Source organism: Athalia rosae, chromosome 2 (genome assembly GCF_917208135.1).
Source record: "Athalia rosae chromosome 2, iyAthRosa1.1, whole genome shotgun sequence".
Lineage (NCBI taxonomy): Eukaryota > Metazoa > Arthropoda > Insecta > Hymenoptera > Athaliidae > Athalia > Athalia rosae.
This window is the reverse complement of record NC_064027.1, coordinates 16,591,652-16,611,874: the sequence shown is the minus strand read 5'-3', so window position 1 is coordinate 16,611,874 and position 20,223 is coordinate 16,591,652. Positions and strand designations below refer to the sequence as shown.

The following is a 20,223-nucleotide window of genomic DNA, read 5'->3' as shown; positions in this document are numbered from 1 at the left end:
TAAATGAAAAAATAATTGAAAATTGGAAATGGATTTGAGGATGCCTTCGGGTTCCGGTGACAACGTTTGTGGAGCGCACAGAACCCTGTGCAACCAATCGTAGGAGATAATGGGATGGTCTTCATTGTGGATTGAAAAGAAACGACTATTCTACCATCAGTTTGGTATCACGACTGAGACACGTGAAGTCCGGGCTCTAAGCCGGTTGAAGCTCCTAGGGTTCTAGGTTAGTTGAGTTATGTAACCGTTAGCCTCAGTACGGTCCCCAAAATAAACGGAGCAAAATTGAATATGTTTAATCGTATGAAAGCAGGAATAGATTTCGACCAAAGAGACTTATGAATTAATATAGATAGAAATCAAGCCCGACAGAGGTGGACAAAGGGTAATTGTTGAAACAAATGAAACTTGCGGTGTCCACGAGTTCCTCCATCGTTTGTTGTAAAACGTTTTGAAAAACTCCGAATGCACGACCTCGCAATTGAGACAAAAAAAAAAAAAAAAGAACAGTTCAATGGGTCTAGCTCTCCGAATCTAGCCTGAGCGCCATCGGCTGAAGTTCGCGCCCATGCATGCACTCTACGACTCACTTCACGAGCTGTAGAAAAAAGCTACCAAAAAAAAACAAACTAATAAAGATATCGTGGACCCCAGACACTGCGGTGGTATTCAAACGAGAAAAGTATTCAAATCCGTTGATGGTGATTGGACGGTAACTCCTTCGCCTGAATCGAGCTTCTCATGCGATTTGTTATCGCGAAAAGAGAACCTAGTTAGCCTACTGGAGGACGATAGGATTCTCGCATCGTGATTAAAATTCTTGAAGAGGTCGAGATGCAGGGGGAAGAGATGCACGAGGATTATGAAGATAGTGCGATGCTGTGACAATAACTTACCCTCTGCTTTCGTGATAGCCATTCTGGGGTGGCACAGAACACCAAAAAAATGCACTTTAATCGTACGGAATAATCCAACGGTTCGCGGTTCGATATCCGCCGATGAACTCCGATACTCAATAAATTGCGGCGGTGCAGCAGACGCGCTTAAAGCGACCGGACACTAACGGCACCCTACGAAAAAGAAGCTCTTCCTCAGATCTGCGAGAGAAATTGGCAGGCTACCAACGTTCCTGGCTCCTAGCTATATTTAGTTTAACCGAGTCACACAGCCTCACTGCACGGATACTAACGTAGGAAAACTTTTCGAGCCCAAACGACAACGACAACAACGATTTGGACGGTCGGACGCTCTCCACATCCGCCATTAGCTAAGGGTCTAATCGTACAACAAGCGGCGAGCCGTTTCGGTCGAACGTACGGTGTACAGCAGGTATGGCTCGAAGTGTGAGAGAAAGAAGATGCGAACCGGGAGCAGGTATAAGGCACGCGGTCGAAAAAGAATGTCGAGAAAAGGGGATTGTGGAGTGCGAGAAAGTGAGATGCTCCGTCTGCGGGGTTTGAGCGTTTGAATCTCGTGGCGATGTCGAGGATTGGTCGAACCGCTGGCCCGTGTTGTGAGGAGGCCTCAAACTCGTTACACAACGAAGAAGACAATCGAGACGCAGCGACAGGTTGGTTGTGGGATTGATATCTCGTCTGGCTCCATCGTTTCGCGGGGGTCAGATGGAGAGACCGGAGGTATGCGAGACCGTCTAGAATCCGAAGACGAATTCACGTTCTTTAAATGCGTGAGGAGAGCAACAGCTGAGTGCCAATTCACGACGGGCCACTCAGGAGCACGGATCGAGAAGAATACGTCTCATGAAACGTAGCTGGGGTTAGCCAACACGTGATATAATCGAAGAACATTGAAACAATTTGAGCGTCTCATATGTATATCTTATGGACGATTCAACAATGTCCACTTGACCTTATGCCAGGAAGCTCGAAATCGAACGGAGAAAACATCGTCAGAATTCGGCCGACAATAAATTGAAATTAACGAAGCTTATCTAATCGTGCTAAGAAAAAAGAACATCGCATCATTTCTCTTCTTCCCATCAGCATTTTTTTAGAAAAAAATAAAAAGCAAAGGCGAAAGAGCATGGCACATTTGCAGGATTGGGAGAAAGCCATTGAAATTCGAAAGCTACGTTGCTTTTTTTTTTATTTTCATTTTCATTGCTGGCTCGATCGAGTGAAAAGTTTATTTCGGAAAAAAAAATTGCCAGTTCAATTTTGGATTTTCAGTACATCGATATCCATTCAACACAGTTAAAAATTATATACACAGAGAAAACAGCTGTTCATTTTATAACTGCAGTGTTAGAAATGGCGAATAATTTTTTTGTGTCCAAGAAAAGTTTTTTTTTAACTTCTATCGAATTAATCTTTCTCACAGAAACTATGCTCAGAATATTTTTCTGGCTGAAAGAGAGAAAAAAAAAACTTTGAAAGAGCCGACGAACATTTTTTTATAAATACATATAACAGTATATTCGATCGGCTTTTTCCAAGATAGCATTTCTTAACTCTAAGGAAGCGGTTTACTTTGTGCACCGTTGACAAATTTCTAAAAAGGTACTACAAGGTTCTATACAAGGATTCACGACACATAAATCGTCGATTCTTACCTTTAGGATTCAGTCTTTCTGGGTTAAACCATGCGTCTGTAAATAACATTGAAAAGGTTAATATAGCGTACATTCCATCACCAGGAAATCAGTATTTTCTACAGAGTCAGAACCCGATTAACGGTGGTGAGTTTTCTGAATTTGATTTTTTTCAGGACCATTCGAACCTATAATAGTATTAGAATCAAAGTTCACGTTAATTGACTTCTGGCTCGCTGCTATAAGTAATGAATATATGAAACCCATATGTTTTGCGTGAGAAAATAATTATTATAATTAAATGAAAATTATTTCAAGTTAGTAAATAGATAGATATATGTATAGTTCAGTTTTCGAGATAGATACAGTGTTACTATTTTCTCATTATGATTAAATATGTACAATTTATATAGCGTGTCATTATTATTCAGGGGTTAGAAGCTCGCTGAAAAATATGTACAGCATTAAAAAAGCTCAGAATTTTCAGAATGGCATACGATTCTTCAAATAGTTTACGCTTCATCATAGCAAACAAAAAAGTTCGAAACTCAGTAAATTTCTTTTTAGTTTTTCAAACGTCGAAAAACCAACGAAGAGTAGGTAATCGTTTCGTTCTTACTATTGTGCGAAAGACGTGCCGTTGCCGAAATTTTGAAATTTTGGCACCGAGTTTGACAGTTTTGAACGAATCTCGATCGAGTGAACACGATATAGAATCGTTCGGAATGAAGCTGTTCACCGAGAATTATGGTCACCTATACTATATTCGTAAAGTGTGTCAAACCTATACCTAATAAGTGAACTCTACAGGGTGTTCTAATTCGAATGAAAGAAAAATAATTCGGATCAAAGTTGTGGAGTTACAAGGTGCGCGACCAGCGACATCAACACGACAAGACTAATTGTAAGTGAAACCCAATTTCAGATAAATTAAGTAGGCAAAGCGACTTTTTTCTTTAACGCAACTAGATTTTTCTACAGACATCAAAACGCCGCATATTAATTTCAACCCGAACTAATTTCGATACACCAAATCGTTTCAAAAATAATTCTATTCAATTATTCTCCAAGTCTCACTAAAACTTGTCTCGTCTATACGTTATTCTGGAAACGTATCGTGCTGACTCAAAAAAACCGGAATCCGAGAATGCAAATACGCAATATTTGCCCGAATGAATTGAAATTTCATCCATACCGACTTCACTTCGAGATATTCAGTGAATTCGTTACCAACAGTCCGCACTGGTTTTTCGAAGCCAAGCCAGGTTATTGCTGGTTTAAACATAGCTTCGACGACAATTAGCTCCAACCCGCATACAACACGCCTCAGTCAGCCAAGTCTTTTGCTCATTGTCAGTGTTCGTCCAACGAGCCAAAATATGCAGCCCGGAGAGCAATTTAACAACGAAAAAAAAGTCAATCTACATCAATTTTACTAACACCCGAATTCACGTTTCACGGAAGAAGGTGTTTGGACGCTGTCGATAAAAAACAAAATCAAGAGCAGGAAAAAATAATCAAATATTCAGATAGACTGAACAAAATTGAAAATCTTTTCAAAAAAATGAAACCTTAGAAATATTGGATCACTTCAGCGGTAATATTTGAAGAAAAAACTCGACTGATTTTGTGAAAATTCTGTACGAACGCTCACGGAATGCACTCTGGTCTTTTTTGTTCGATAATTTTCCTGGCAATGGCAGAATTATATCCACCGCGCAGGAAAAAACCGAGAGATGAAAAACGTTGATGTCAGTCACATGTTACACGATGTGGGACAATGACGGTTAATTAAACTTCCCTCCCCAAGCTATCTAGGTGATGTGAAAAACAGAGGGGGGAAAAAACGAAGCTGAAACCGCTGCAGGCCTGACTCACACGTGTGTCATATCAGCGACGTCGCTGTTCAACGACCAGAATTACATAATTTCATGGTTTTCAGAGACGATTATTAACCCGGTTTGGACGTGGTCGCATGATTTTTCCTTTTTGTTTTCAGCCTATTTGAATAAAACATGAACTCGCAATCAATTCAATTAATTAATCCAATTATCATAATGTACGCCGTTCAAACAATTCGTACTTGCTCATCAAATCATGTACATCGTATGGTCACGTTTAGGTGTGAAATTTTGGATTGGGTGTACAAAAAAACAGGTCGAAAAATAAGTTCATCCGATATAACGTTTCCCACAAAACTTTTGGATTGGAGAATGATGTTTGGATAATTTTTTCATCGTTACGCTCAAAATCAGAGATCACATATCTTCGCTTAGAGTCCACCGTCATTTTCTCGACAAAATTTCGCTGTACATCTCGAACTGTACCACTCTGTAGAAATTTCTGAACAACTCGGTTTAATTCCAGCCTAACACCGATATCAAATACAAAGCAAATGAGGTAATGGTCGCACATCGGGGTGAAACAATTCCAAAGGTTGGATGACCACGAGTGACCGATAACCGGGGTCAGAGTTCGTATCGTTCAACCAATATATATGATTCAACCGTCTGGGGTATTCAGAGGACCGACAATAACATTAGAGTCAACAACGCGTTTTGGGTAATAAAAAAAAAAAGGAAAAAAAAAACACAAATCGATCACGAACCGCTTGCAAAATGATTATTTTATCGCGTGTAATTAACGCGCAATCGGTGGAACATATGAAATAAAAATGAACAAAGAATAACTTACAGTTATGCAAATAACGTAAGAAAAAAACGTTACAAAATTTCACCCCTCGGGAATTATAATTTTTTTTTTTTTTTTTTAATTACGACGTATACTGCAATAATTTTTCAAGTACATCGTACAAAGCGACCGTTATATTCTGCGAGCCGTATTAGATAAGATAGCGAAACGCTGCTCTATACAATACAAGTTGCCTGCAACGCGATCGGTACAATGTTCGTTAGCATGAAAACTTGATATAATGTGATAACTGAATATTTATCGCTGCACCTGTCGCTGATACCGAATTAGATTCGGGTAATCGTGAACATACGTAATTGATACGCCTACACCTTTATAGGTTGAAAGTCCGATATAAATATAAAATGGTTGGATCGACGTTGGAAAAACCTTTGCTATATTCCGAATGGAATTTAAAATTAATCAATGGGTATTCGGCTCTTCTCAAACTTTGGAATATTTCACTTGTTACCAATTTAATCATAGCGGAGCTAAAATCGTAATAAAACGGTCTCGTTTTACGCGACGGAATAAATTACACCAGTATAATTCCACCAACTATAAAGTCAAGTACATTTCTCGGACACTCGGAACTTTATGCTGAGGTAACCAAATAACAACGTTCAATTGAGTCTCCCCGTATAGGTATACCGTAATGACGAATAATTCAATCCCACTCGAATCGCGAGAGCCCACCTAACCCAACCTGCTGCTCGTCTTCACGATAATACCCGAGCTTTTTCGTCGAAAAAAAAAAACTAAAGTTTTTTTTGACAAAAAAGAACGATTTCGAGACCGATGCGTATGATGTATTTTTCTTTTACTTGGTCCTTCCACATTCCGATGTACAATTTCGACAATTTTAACATACGAAAACGTAAAGTGTTTCGGCATCGAATAACCCATTCAGCTTGTCTACCAAAGTGTGCAACGCAGCAAACTATTGGCGTGTACTTTGATCGACATCAGGTGGAAAGTTGTGGCGTACCTTGAACTCAAACTTGCGAGCCTAATTTGCGGATAACGCTCTCCAATTAACGTCGCCGGATAGCCGGAAGAAAACAGGGATAAACCGAACTTATACATATGATACCCTGCATGCGTATAGAAAATGGAATGAAAATTTTACACTCGATCAATGCGCCACAGTGGATTACCTCGTCTCCATCATATCCAGCTTTGAAGAGATCATAAATGTCTGACGCAACGCGCACTATATTTACACAAATAATCGGACTGCTACTGCACGGGATAAAAGTTACTCCGCGCAAATAAATATGTTGTCAGAGTATTATCCAATAATAACGTGTACGCAGAGGCAAAAATTTACGCATCGGCGATTTTTATTTTTACTACGCTTCAGATTCCCACCGTTCAACCGATTCATCTCATTGATTATCTCATTTAGTTATTAGTTTCCATCGGATCGGAGCGTTTTTACGACTATTTTTTCGCCCGTCGAGACAATGCTCGCGTCATGTGATCTATAAAATCGCTTTTTCACACTCGGAGCTCTTCTGCATCGAAGCATCACGCCTGTTGTTTGGAATGCGAGTCGACCTTCGGGATCTAATCCCCGCGTCCGACTGACCCGGGAGAATTTACGCTTCAAGGTCATCGGAGCGCATATCTGACGGTGTCGAGATTCTCAATGGAACTTCCGGCCGTCCATCGACGAACCGTGAAACTCGAGGTACTCGTAACCTGCTCGTCTCAACCCAAACATAACAAGGGACCTCGGCGAACCGAAAACAGTCCAAATAATCTCGGAGGTAAACAAATCGTGAAATAGTTCTATGAATTCCAAATACAGAGGAAGAATGATCCGTCAAATTACTTATATACCTCGAGACGACAACGGAGATAACCAATCGCCTTTCGGTGTGATTTTGAGCGAGGAAAATTTTTCGAAATAGTCAATACGATCGGAGATTTGAATGTATACGCGTATTTATGGGATACGGTGCATCGTATGACGAAGATGTACGCAAGGTCGTGACTCAGTGTCATCGCGGTCCGTGGTAGCAACTCGTATATTCCTTCGACTATGTTTTTCTATACGCGGTGTACGTATGATTGATAATTATAAGGTGCGATGCGTATTACAGTTCTACGCGACGATTATGTACCTCAAAGCGAGTCCGGACCCAAGGCGTAATAAAAGACGTGTTTACTGTTCCGTTAAATAATATCTGTACAGAAAATCGCTGTTATTAGGCTATCGTTCGTCGAATATACAGGGTGTCCCATTCCGACGTGGACATATTCATTGCTCGATCGAAAAATAGAGTAATGTAGTCAGAGAAATCGGACGGATCGTCGATCGATTGGAATCGACGATTCGACCTCGGTGATTCGGGCGATCCGAATTGTTCGAATCTGATATTTTTTCCGGAGACGCTTCGAACGTGACACCCCGTATTTCGTCATTTGTGGCGAAGCCGTAATCGTTTGGAGATAAAAATCGTTGTTGACAAGCGCCAGACGCCGCATAATTTCTTTCGCCGCGTTTGAAAAAAACCACAGAAGGCTATTAATATCCAGACTCGCATGACTTTGACTTTCTTTGTTATTCGTTTCTTTTTTTGCGGACCACAAAAACCGGGCACACCGTTCTCCGGCTCTCGACGTTTAATACGAGTAATCGTATCCGTGGATAGCGCAAGCTGCTAATCTGTCCATGATTATATCCTTACATCGCGTCAACTGAAAAATTTTCTACGTGTGTAACGATAATTACATGCGTACACACAAATTAACAGGTGGCGTAATATACCGTCGCGATATGAACGACGTCGATGTAACGGTGACATAACGTCCTTACACCTGAGTAGAGAATAGAAAGATTTTCAGTGACTTTGGGCAGAAACGTTGATCTTGAAATTTCCGAAAATGTGCTTCACTGGAACTATAGTTCTTCAAAAAACGAGAGTCCCTTCTTCTTTTAGTTAAAGTGTCGAAAAATCTTGTTGAGTGACGATAAATCCAAGATTTGAGGATTATCTTGTACCGTAACATCGTCCACCCTGTATCGACCCTGTAGTCATTTTATTCCGATGTGCGGGGGATCGGAAGAACAAAGTCGTTGGTCAGAACTTGACGAGCGCAGTGACCTTGCTCAAAGTTAATCACGGGAAATAACGTAAATCTAATTTGTCGAGACCTCACACACAAATATATAGTGCCTAAAGTTATCGCAGCGGACGTCGATTTCGTTGTCTCTCTTTCACATATATATATATCTATAAGTTACGAACACTGTATCTATACCTACTCAACTATCCGCCCTTATACGTCGCGCATACGATCGATTCGTTCACCAATCAAGGGAAAATCTTTGCAGCGGGAAATTGGAGTCTAATTAACTTAGGCCGGACTGTATTGGCTCGATTTTGATTACCCGTGCCGGATGGACGAAAATGATTGGGAAAAAATTAGAAATTAAAAATTCCTCATCGAAACATGATTTGTCCGGAGCACAGAGGGTGCTGTGAATTGGTCCGTACGTCGTTTCTAAATTTCTCGATAAATTCGCTCCATTGACAATATCAATTTCGTTACGTGAATCGACAACCATTTTTCTCTCTCTCTCTCTCTTTCTCGCCGTTAATTGAGCTAAATTTAACATTTTATTATCATCGTCATCGTAATCGTTCGTCAAACGGTGTAACTCCGTCGCGATTAATTGTTACTACCTAAACCTAAACGGACTCCGCAGGCGCAGTTTTTTGCGACGATATCCCGAGCTTGCTGATCGGGGACATCGTCGAAAGCACACGGTGACCTGATATTCGACAAGCCGAATTCGCGAAAGATTCAAATGAGATGACATGATCGAGAAGCCCGATGTCGAACCTTGGGAACAATGGAAAAACAATGAAATTTCAGCGATCTTACGAGGATCAAGAACGTTCCAAACGCAGGGTGTGCCGTTTGAAGTGGCCTTCGCAGCGATAGGCCTCTTGCAGACGATATCAGCGCCTTGGTCTACCGCTTCCTTCACGAGGTTGGTAGCTGTCGATATTATCTCGGAATCCATCCTCACTTGACAGTGATAAATTGTTTGATCGTGGAACGTTGCACCAAAAACTGACACTCTCCTGCTTCCCGCACACCGCAGAACCCAGATTCAAAATGTACCCCCGCTACAATACCCGCAGTCGTTTTTCGAACGGAGACCCTAAGAAGCAATTTCGGTGAAAAGTAGACAGAACCGGGTATTTTTTGATTCTGTTTAATCGTTATTATCGTTAGGCCTGGGGGGGGATACGACTGCAGAGGGAAAAACGCTGCACGAATCGTTGCTGCACTTCGTTGCTGGTGCTCAACGCAAAGAGGACTGACGCTGATATCGACCCGCGACTACGAGGTTCCTGTAGTCCTCCCGCACCTCCCAAACCCCGAGACCGACGCAGTTCGTAGTTCGAAGCCGCGTTGTGCGCCCCGGCCAGGAACATGGCGGTGCGACGAACTAACGAAACCAGAACCTACGGCCAGGATAGGTCATGTTATATTCCTGCGTACCTATGAAATGTTCTGGATCGTTTTCTAGCTAATTGTACGAAACGATACCCGATTGGCTCGTGATTTTATCCTTGGTCGGACATGACCCTTACCAAGAAGAAGCGTAGATGATGACGCACGCAACGAGCGACGAAACTGCGTCGTTGTTCCTGCAGCGAAGAGTATTCGCAAAATGTACACCAAGTCGTGTTTGAAACGCTATAAAAGTATTATCCCCAAAAAAACTGAAAACTGATTCCTTAAATTAGCTTCTGTCACTCAAAATTCGATCGAATTGTCACAAGAATTCCGCTGACGCTTACATGTCCGTATCTTTTACCGCAAAATGCAGAGTCGCCGGAATGTTCTACTAATTGTAAATCGAAAATTGCTCGAGGTCAAATTTACCTAGTTTGTACTCGAAGCTGACGTAAGACAGCTGCCAGACCTCGGTGTCATTTTCGAAACCCAACGAAGCCGGTAAACCCTGCAGCAGCGTTCCAAACATTTCTTTTGTAAGGAACCTGGTATAGCTCGGACGTAAGTTGCTCGGGGGTACATTTTTCAATGTGAAATCTCCGTGTCACGAACCGAGAACTATGATCAATTCATTCGAAAGCTTTGATAAAGATTAAACAATGGAATAGGTATATGCAAAGTTTGTGATAATTTTTTATAATTTCTGCAAAACTTTGATATTGAAGTTATCAACTCCGAATTAAAAAAGAAATCAGTCTATCGATAATATTGCTGTACGATAAAAAGAACTTCGGAGATATTCGGTATGGTTTGGATTTCAGTAGGTATCTAAATTTTACTCGTGGTACTCGTACCGATCTGTCTGAAATGTAAAACGCTGAGGGAAAAATACCGCATTGCAGAGGCTGACAGAGCTCGTAACAATGAACGTTGTAATTCCCAGGCTCGAGTTCCCTCGAGATCATTCAAAATCACTCGAAAAATATCAATGTGAACAAAACGTGGTGCTTTCGATCGGGCTTATTCCGATCGCTATCCTAGCCGAGGAAAAAACCGCAACTCGTATCGTCGGGGCGAATAACATGGAATGATACACCGAGAAACAAATAGAGAGAGAGAGAGAGAGAAAAAATGGCCGGGGTTGTGTTTTTACGAACGATGACAAGTTACACGCGTAAGGACAGAGTGACCATGATTTATACTTTGACGGTTCGGCAACGTCATCGGAGTCAGCTATTTTACACGTCACGTCGTTCCGTCAGACTTTGGAATCGGATTATTACAACTGCTAAGAGACACGTCATCGCACGGCCGATGATCACTTGCATCCAGGTATACCCACACCTCGTCAATTCGTTCAAAATATAATCCGTCAAAGTTCATACCATAATTGGAAGCAAGGATATCATCGCTATTCAAGGCCGTTCGGACGATTTATCGTTCGGATTCTTATCTTAAAAAAAAAATTGAGAAAGCCCGATTACACGATTGAATTCCGTAACAACTGTCAATCAATTATCGTTGCATGCCAAATCTTTACCGCGAGAATGTCTAACCGCATCTTATCTTCAGCCAAGAGATATATGTATACGTGATTTGGTTTTCTCTTCGTCTTCTTTTTACATAGATTAGATTGCGCGCACAAGCGTTCTAGACAAAATTATGTAAGTAAGTGTCGACTCGACGTGTTTCGAAAAAACTCTACTAAAGTCCATTGTGGTTCAAATTTGTATATCTTTTTCAAATCATATCTGACGACAGCTGCGGAACACTACCTAGACAATTACAAATATTAACACTGGTACACAAAAAAAAAAAAAAAAAAATGGTCCTACCTAGGGTTATGTATTTTGATGCGGTGAATCCGAATTTGTGATCGGCTTGATCCGTACACCCCCAAAATTTTGGTAAATTGCAAAAAAAACCGCCATGCACGAACCACTTTTTTTTGTGTGCCGGTGTAATTGTTCACTCCGAACAAGTGCAGTTGCATTGTGGCTATAGAGTTGGAACAAATTCTGTTGAAGGTGTGCATTGTGTCAATGTTTTACTTTCTCGGTAACAAGATTTCACTCTAGATTTCATAATATGTTACATCACCATGATCGATCATTTCAATGGCTATAGATTGATATTTGCTAGAGTCTTATCGTTTTGAGTCTAAAATTTTCGACGCCGGCGATAACGCGTGTTACATATCTTGAAAAGTAAGTAGATTTCCGCTTGTTTGAAAAATTTATTGTCGTAAGCATTTCCGAAAAAATACTCAGATTACGAATCAAACGGACATTTGTCAAGTTAAACACCAATCGGTTGATGGACAGTAGGAAGATTGCGAGGGTTCCGTACGTGACTCCACCCATCACCCTTCGATTATTCTGACTCACTTCACCCGGTTGTCTCTTGTACGCATCGTTAGTGGTCAAATAATTACATCACCTGAAGGAGCAGATTTTTCGGCGTAGAAAATAAAGGCGGAAAAAAAAAAAACAGAGTCCGGTTACCCGAACTATCCGGTGTATCATGTGGTACGCAGGTACGGGGGAGTGAAAAAGTTTGTGCTGCTCGAAAAGACAAAGGGATTCGCATTAATGCGACAAAGGAAAATTAATTCGGATCGTTATCGTCATACGATGTCCGCTTGAATGAATCAAGACTTTTTTTAAGCAAAAAAAAGACTGCTTTTTTGGTAATAATTGAGCATTTTTCCGAACCGCGTACGGTGTGATTTATATACAGCTACTCGAATGAAAGTATCAACTCAACACTTGAGGCTAATTTTCATCGCAGCGTTAATTTGAAGAAAAATAATTTCGTAATATATGGCGGTAGAATTTAGTCGCTGACTCATTCCTACCGCTTTATAACAAAGGACAATTAGAGTGGTCTCCGCACAGCGTAGCAGGTAAACACTGCAGCACACTGCCTATTCTGAAAGTCCTTACAAAACGTCCGCTGTACGTACCTTATGGTGCTTTCAGAAACAAAGTTTGAGTAACAAAGTGTGGAATTATAGTGAGATAAAGCGTAATATTAACCTAGGGGATTCCAGGACTGTGGAGAACCATTATATCTGGATACCCGAGACCTTTGAATAATCCGGTATACGTAGGGGTAGGTGGATTCGGGCCGGTAAAACGCGAACTCTGGTAAACCTGTATATATCTACTTGGATAAACGGCAGCGAAACGCGATGAATTTTTAGAATTTCACTCTACACCGCATCGCGGATATATGAATGCAGACGATCCACGTACCGGTCCACTTCGTTTTTCTTTGGAGTCGCATATAACGCTGGGACTGTACGTACGAACATAGGTATCAAACCACTTGCAACTCTCCCCAGCAGGGGTGGAAAAGTCGTCAGACTCGGAGGCGCCCACGCAACCCCAGGTAGGGAAAACACAAAGGTGAGTCAGCCTCGATTCTGGACAGTTTTCAGTCAAAGAGGAGGATCGAAGCAACCCGGAATCGAGGAAATGATTGATTTATGCCCTCAAAAGTATTGTACTGTTCGAAACAATAGAAAAAAAAAAACAAACAAGTTATTGTCGGAGCGGAATAAATTTGTCTTTTTTATTTCTTCCTCCGAATATATTGTGTGACGTACATACATCGCTTCGAATGACATAAGATTACGCGGTGAATGTTACACGATATCTCAAAACCAACACTCGTCTGATACGAGTTATCACAAGTGGATGCGCGTCGTCAATTTCATATACGTTATACGCGTGTAAGAAGTGGAACACCTTGTATAGCATAATAATTTTAAGTGGTCGTCTGGAACGATATAGACACCTATGTATAGAACAACGTGAAGTGCATGGAAACGTATAGATATCGTGGAGACCGCCATCGAACGGTTTAATAATTTATTAGAAACTGCAACTACCGCGGTATAGATACCTACCGGAGACCAACGACCTGTCGTATTTGAAGAATCGTTACGCAACTGCCCGTCCAAGGGTGTATTTATTATCTAGGTAGATACACCGTGTGAGTCAACTTCACCATCGTGCGGATAGACCGAAAGCTCGAAGGGATTCGAGTCTTGGCACAAAGCCAGAGGATCTCGAGACGGAACTGAAGACGATGCGGTGCGGAGTATTTTTCCATTTCAGCGTTTTTACGAGAGAAGAATTAATTGGGTATTGGGTACCGATGAGAACCGTTGATAATTATCTTCTGACGGTGGAACGGTGCGGGTATTATTATTTCTCTTCAAATTTCGAGATGAAAATTGAGTTACTTGACCAAAAAAACTGAAATTTTTGAGGACGCAATGCAGTATTCGGAAATGGAATGATGTGAAGCAAAATAGCTGATCATTCGTGATCGGCAAAATTATGCTGCGAGTTTGAAATTCGTTAAATTGACACGATTAAATCCCAATGAATATTCTCAACGTACGAATATGACATCAGTTGCAATTGGATTGCTATATAAAGATTCGATGCGAACGGTCGGATTGTAATGGATAGTTAAAACTCTCTACGCGTAACGATCAGTTCCGTTGGCGTTTTTAACGCTCATCTGCAGTCGTGGTGTGCAGACTCGATTATTAGTAACGGTAACAAAATTCACTTTCCAAATATAGAAGCCGATTGGACGGTTTCTAAACTAGACTTGAGCAGCCCGAAACATTTTGTTCGAGAAGGCTACCCAAAAAATGGCGAAAACTACTCGCCGTGAATAATAAAATATAACTGATCGATATCGTGACTCATAATTGCAATCTCAATTCGCTCTACCGATGTACTTTTAATTCTCGACGCAGTTCTCGCCTAACACGAGCAAAGCGTAATAATTTTTTACCTAAAAATCAAGTCCCTACCTTCGGAATTGATATCATTTCGTTTAGGTATATGTAATATAATATAAAAATAAAAATTCACTTAGGTGAGATGATCTTTGGTCACCGATTACGTCACTGGTTTCAAAAAAGTGTAAAAAAAAAAAGAAAATCTGTTGCGTCATAATTCTATTCAAGCATTTTTTACTTCCTCGAAGACGAATTTAAATGCCCGACGAAGAACAGTGGAAATCAATACGCTGGAAGAGTTCGGAGTCTGCAGAATCGTTACCAAAAAATGTGGTATAAAAATTCAAGTTGATCTTTACAACGTAGTTCCTGCAAAGGGTATCACCATAGGTATATTGAATTGAAACCATTGACAATCTAGATTCTGGCATGTTCTCTGGCATTGATATCGCTAACACTTCTATCATAGGCTATTGGCAATCTTTTCGATTGTGACTGATAATGAGTAGCTTATCGTTGGACGTAATCTGCAGTGGCGAGAATTAATCATGCGATGAAAAAGCGCCTTGAAGGATGCAACTTGAGATACGAAGACGCCATCTGTCGCATCTGTAAACCGGCGTTAGCGAAGAAGATTCAGACGCACGCCGTCAGAGACCACGACGAAAGTGAATTTTGTACGGTTTCACACCTAGCGCCAACTGCGGTGCTCGTAATAGGCTGTTTATGACGAGACTTTCGCAACAATATCGAAGCAATTTCGAAGCGCCAATAATTTGAAATTATATTAAATCCAACGATGCAGTGTGTGCTGAAATTCTCTCCGATTCAATATACCGCGTTAGATAGAATACATGGAAAATCCATTCCTAAAAATTCCCAGCAGTTGCAGGAAATGTCGAAATGGTATCAGTGTCGAATCGGCCGTAGTATCAAGTTTCGAAAGAATGCCGATCCCATAAATACAACGACGATCGAGCAGTGCAGTACAGCAATTTAATCTATATTTGAACGAACAAAATTGGTCGCTTATTTCATCGGCCATCTGTCCAGATTTCAGAATAGCTTTGCCGACGTAAAATAATCTACAGGGTATAAAATCCTCCGTGTAATCTTGCGTGGCTTTAACACTTCGTGTTACCAAAATAATGCCGAATGAAACTTGTTAATTCGACTCATTGGCAAACTTGTGATTAATTATAGATGAATATTTTCTTCTTCTTCTTTCTAGTTATAATATCCGTGAAATAAAACGTTCCATATATATTATGTATATTATATCGAATTTAAAAAACCGCTTTTTTTTCCGTAGAGAATGTAGCGACGAAACAACACGTTACAGCGGTACTCTCTCTTTCGTTCATGTTAGCGAGAGTCGATATTTCAATTTTCTCGAATACGCTTGCAAACTTAAACATACGAAAGTTGTTTACCAAGAATTTGCACGTCACCTCAGCCATAAAAATAAAAAAAATAAAATAAAAGATGTATAAAAATCGGGGTCTAAAATTAAACCTCCCAAAATCTAAAACGGACGGAATATACAGAGCTGCCTGAAATTTCTGACAAAGTATTCCAATGAATCATTCTATTATATGTACCAAAGATTGAGAAAAAAAAAACGGCACAAATTACCGGACGTCTCTGTCCGCCATATTTTCGCGTTTTTTGCAATGCTCACCGTGTAAAAAATTTTCTGAAACATGTAATAAAAAATTGTGGTGATCAAAGAAATTTAGTATATCTGCAAAATTTATAGAGTTCAATGCAAAGAAATCCAGCGAATCGAGAATTCTACACTTTTGTGGTATATGCAAATCTCTTCATACGACAAAAACTCATGTATTTCTGATTTCGAAATTTATGATGGTTGAGAAAATATCAGAATTCTTCGTCACAAAATATTCAAAATTTATTTCAAGAACGGCAGAAAAAAAGTCAGCCGATTCGATACGATAGTATGTACTCTGATTTCTGTAACAAGATTTCAAAAATCGCATTGTATAGACGAAGTAATTCATAATCCTGAACGTTTAAGTTCACCCGCATTGAATAAATGCGGATGTGTAAGTTATATCGTGATCCTCTTTACTTGCATCACTTGCATGCGGACAGACTGCACGGTGGACAAGTTACGCGGATCAAGAATCCTATCAGGCTTAACCGCGCCTCGGATAAACTGATTTAATTAAGCTAATTGAAGGACGCAAAGCTCTTGTCCTTGAGGAAATCTGATGCTTCGCACACATTAGGTGCCTGATCGCGATGAGTCCTACGTGGGAAGATCAAGTTTCCTATTTCAAATTATACATCAGATTAGATGGGAAAACGAGATCGTATTTTTAGGTACGGAGTAGAAAGAGATATATCTTTAAGCAAATTAAAATTATGCCCCCGAAAAATGCAGTTTGACCTGCACTATATTTTAGACTCAAAATTATTTTTTTTTTTTACCAACTCGTAAATTTTTATTTCACAAAAGGAACAAAGGTCCGAACAGATACGCGGATCACAAATGAAGCCTTATTTTTTTGTACAGTTTTTGTTGAATTCATGAGTAATTCCAAAGACGATATACCAAGCCTTTTAGTAGAATACATACTTTGTGGTCGAGGATCTTAATATATCACTAGATCTTATCGCAAATTCTACGAGATAGCTAAGAAAAACACGTCGCATGATTTGATTTCGCAAATTTGGACCGCATTCAATAATAATTTTTATTATCCAACTATGTAACTACATACCTATATCACGTGATTAAAGTTCGGAGCGCAAAGTTTAGAAGCTTTTTGCCAATTTGTTTCCTCAATTATTTGACTCTTTACGAAATATGCAGGCATGACGTGCAGATTTTCTTCCAATAAGCTGCTTAGCTAACTATTTCTCTGCGTCTGCGTGTTTATTTTACTTTAAAACCCCAAACCACGACACATCAGATGTATTTAAATGCCCGCCCGGATATACTGCATATTTTATTGATTGTGAGTATCAGAAATTCATTGAGTTCATCGACTTCGATATTATCTGATCTTTTGAGACCGTGGGCGGAATTCATCCTGGTGAGTCATTTACATCAGGGTAGCAACAGCACAGAGATATCAAGTGTATATAACAACATCCAGTCTTCATAAATTCTTTCCGTACATCGTGTCTCTATGTAGTATATACACCGCATCGCCGCGATCTCATTTTTCCATATTTTTCCCATGCGTTTTTCGCTGTTCCTTTATTTTCATTTTTTTTTTGTTATTGACAACATCGGTCCAACTGAATCGAAGCTACGATTACGTCAAAAATTTAACCCTCCGTGGGCAACGTGGGTCGTTGACTGAAGCGTGGGTATCGTAAGGCGCAGTCGATATTTTAGATTTCAACTTTACCGACTCGTTGGGCGGTAGCCACCCCTCCTCCACCCCAACGCCCCCGCGATGTTGCATATATATGTATATCTATGCAAGTAGTGAAGTCCTGTATGCCGGGGGACGCCTAAAATCCAACAGTTACGCGTGGGTTTTTCAGCGACCCAGGTGGACCACGATGCGAGTGACCTTTCAACCTACATAAGTCAGAATTGTTCAACGTAGGCTGGGTGCTGATATGTATGAATATTTCAAGCAAGTATTCCGAAGTTCTCCGTGTACTGTTTGCATCTTGCATCGGTCCAAATATTGCACCGAGACATTTCTTGATCGCTTTTACTTTGAACAGATCGTATGTGAGGGTGGCGGAGCGAAGGGGAGAGGAGGTGCTAAATCATCTACGCGAACATCCTCCAGACGTATTATCCCGTGAACTCTCCGAAGAGGAAGCGGATAACGAAGAAGTTCAAGAGGAGGAAGATGACGTACGAGACGTAGACGAAGACTTGAACTTCGATCCGCAGGCATACGTTTCTCCAGAAGTTCACGATACGCCAGAACATGAACAAGAAACTAGCAAACCAGGACGTCATCGTTTCTCAATAAATGGCAGAAACAATTTCAAATGGCTTGCAAAAGCTCCTCGACTGCAGCGAAACGGAGGGACGTCGGTTGCTCACGGTTTATCTACCTTTGGAAGCATGGTTTCTACCGTTTTCGGAAAATGTATTGGAAATAATCGTTCAACGCACAAACGGAGAGATCGAAAGAAAATCGGAGAATATTTTGACTCACAATCAGACGAATCACGGGAAAACAGATTTGACGTCTCCAAAAACATAATCAGACCAACACCGTCGAGTTATGGACCCCGCGACTCGGTTGTAATTTATACCGAGCCGTAATGTCGAAGCACCGCTTCCACTTTCTATTGACTCGTCTTACAATTAGTTTTGACGACAAGAATACGAGAACCGAGCGAAGAAACGAGAACAGTCTGGCCCCGATCAAAGAAATCTGGGGTTTGTTTATCTCGAATTGCAGAAAGTATTACTCTCCGTCGACTTATTGCACGATCGACGACCAATCGCTCAGTTTTCGCGGACGATTTGCGGCCAGAGTCTACATACTTCACGCGTACTGCTACCGTTGGTATACCGTACGTTTTGCGTACGTCGATGGCAACGCTTTAGTCTCCTTTTGCCCGAAAAGAAACAAGGTGGTTTTGCTCTAGTCGAGTTTACGCAGAGTTGGAAAGCTCGACGAAGAAACCGGAAAACCGGAAATTGTTGAATTTTACAACCGTACGAAAGAGGGAACTGCTACTTTCGAACACCTTTGTAAGACCTACTCCACGGCTCGTACGACTCCGAGATGACCGGAACGAATTTTTTACGGCATGCTCGATCAAGCCGGCGTCAATGCTGTTGATATTGTACAACTTAAGATCGGAGAACCGGAGCCTGAACATACGCGATTTTATGAAAGAGTCGACGTTCTCACTGGTGCAACCTTTTCTACGATCTCGTTTGCAAATACCAAAGCCTGTCCAGAAAATTGAAAATTTTGATTCGCGAAATCCTCGACGTCGAAGAGGAATATCAACAACGAGTGGACAAACTGACGAAACGTGAGAGGTGTTCTCTTTGCTCGTGGAAAAACGATGAGAAGACAACCTACCGCTGTGCGCAATGCGGCAAACCAGTGTGCGAAGAGCATCGCGCACACTATTGCAAAGATTGTACTATCTGAAAATTTCAACTCGTCTATACATAAATAACAAAGATCTACTTTGCTGCTCAAATAAACTTGTTCGTAATGCAAAAAAATGATTTCGTTCAGTGTTACCGTTCGTCGCAACAACGTCGAAAATCTTCTATTCGACAAACGAACGAAACAGGCCAAGTGAGATCGATATGCTCGGGCTTGACGAGCTGTTTAATGAGGTGTTCGTACAAACAGCGTTTAACCGGTGAACGGGCACGTGAGTTATTGAACGCAAATGGGCATTAATTCGCAAAAGCAAACCTATAATCGTGAAAAATGTAGCCTGAGGAGTAAACGTCTGTGTCTATTTTTACGCAGTTTTAAAGAAAATAAATGAGCGGGGAGTTTTGAATGAAACTTTCAGAGAAACTAGCTCGACTGCAATACCCGGTCAAAAGGTCGAAGTGACCTTAAAAGGTCCTAGTTGCTGCTTGTTTAAAAATAGCATATGCACCAATGTACATGCCACGAAACTCATTACTCCTTGGGCTATTTCGAATGAGTCGATGAAATTTCGACCCTGCTCTACCAAGGTTGAAAAAACTTTCGATTCTAACCGTCGAAAGACCCACAAATTGTCTCGACGAAAAGAATTTGAAAACAAA

At 40.8% G+C, this 20,223-nt stretch overlaps 1 protein-coding gene across 7 annotated transcripts in view; it reads right to left on the bottom strand.

Moving 5' to 3' along the window:
* The window catches only part of LOC105692025 (reticulon-1-A), a 48,905-nt gene that overhangs the window by 11,479 nt on the left and 17,203 nt on the right, over window positions 1–20,223 (bottom strand). For 2 of the 7 annotated variants that reach the window (XM_020855895.2, XM_012410897.3), the window contains exon 2: window positions 2,573–2,608. The exons of 2 other annotated variants lie outside the window; for them this stretch is intronic. In XM_020855895.2, the coding sequence (XP_020711554.2) occupies window positions 2,573–2,608 (36 nt within the window). Of the gene's footprint in view, window positions 1–896; window positions 1,076–2,572; window positions 2,609–9,139; window positions 9,588–20,223 lie in introns of those variants that run through there. 3 more of the 7 variants (XM_012410898.3, XM_012410899.3, XM_012410901.3) reach the window with 3 other exon arrangements.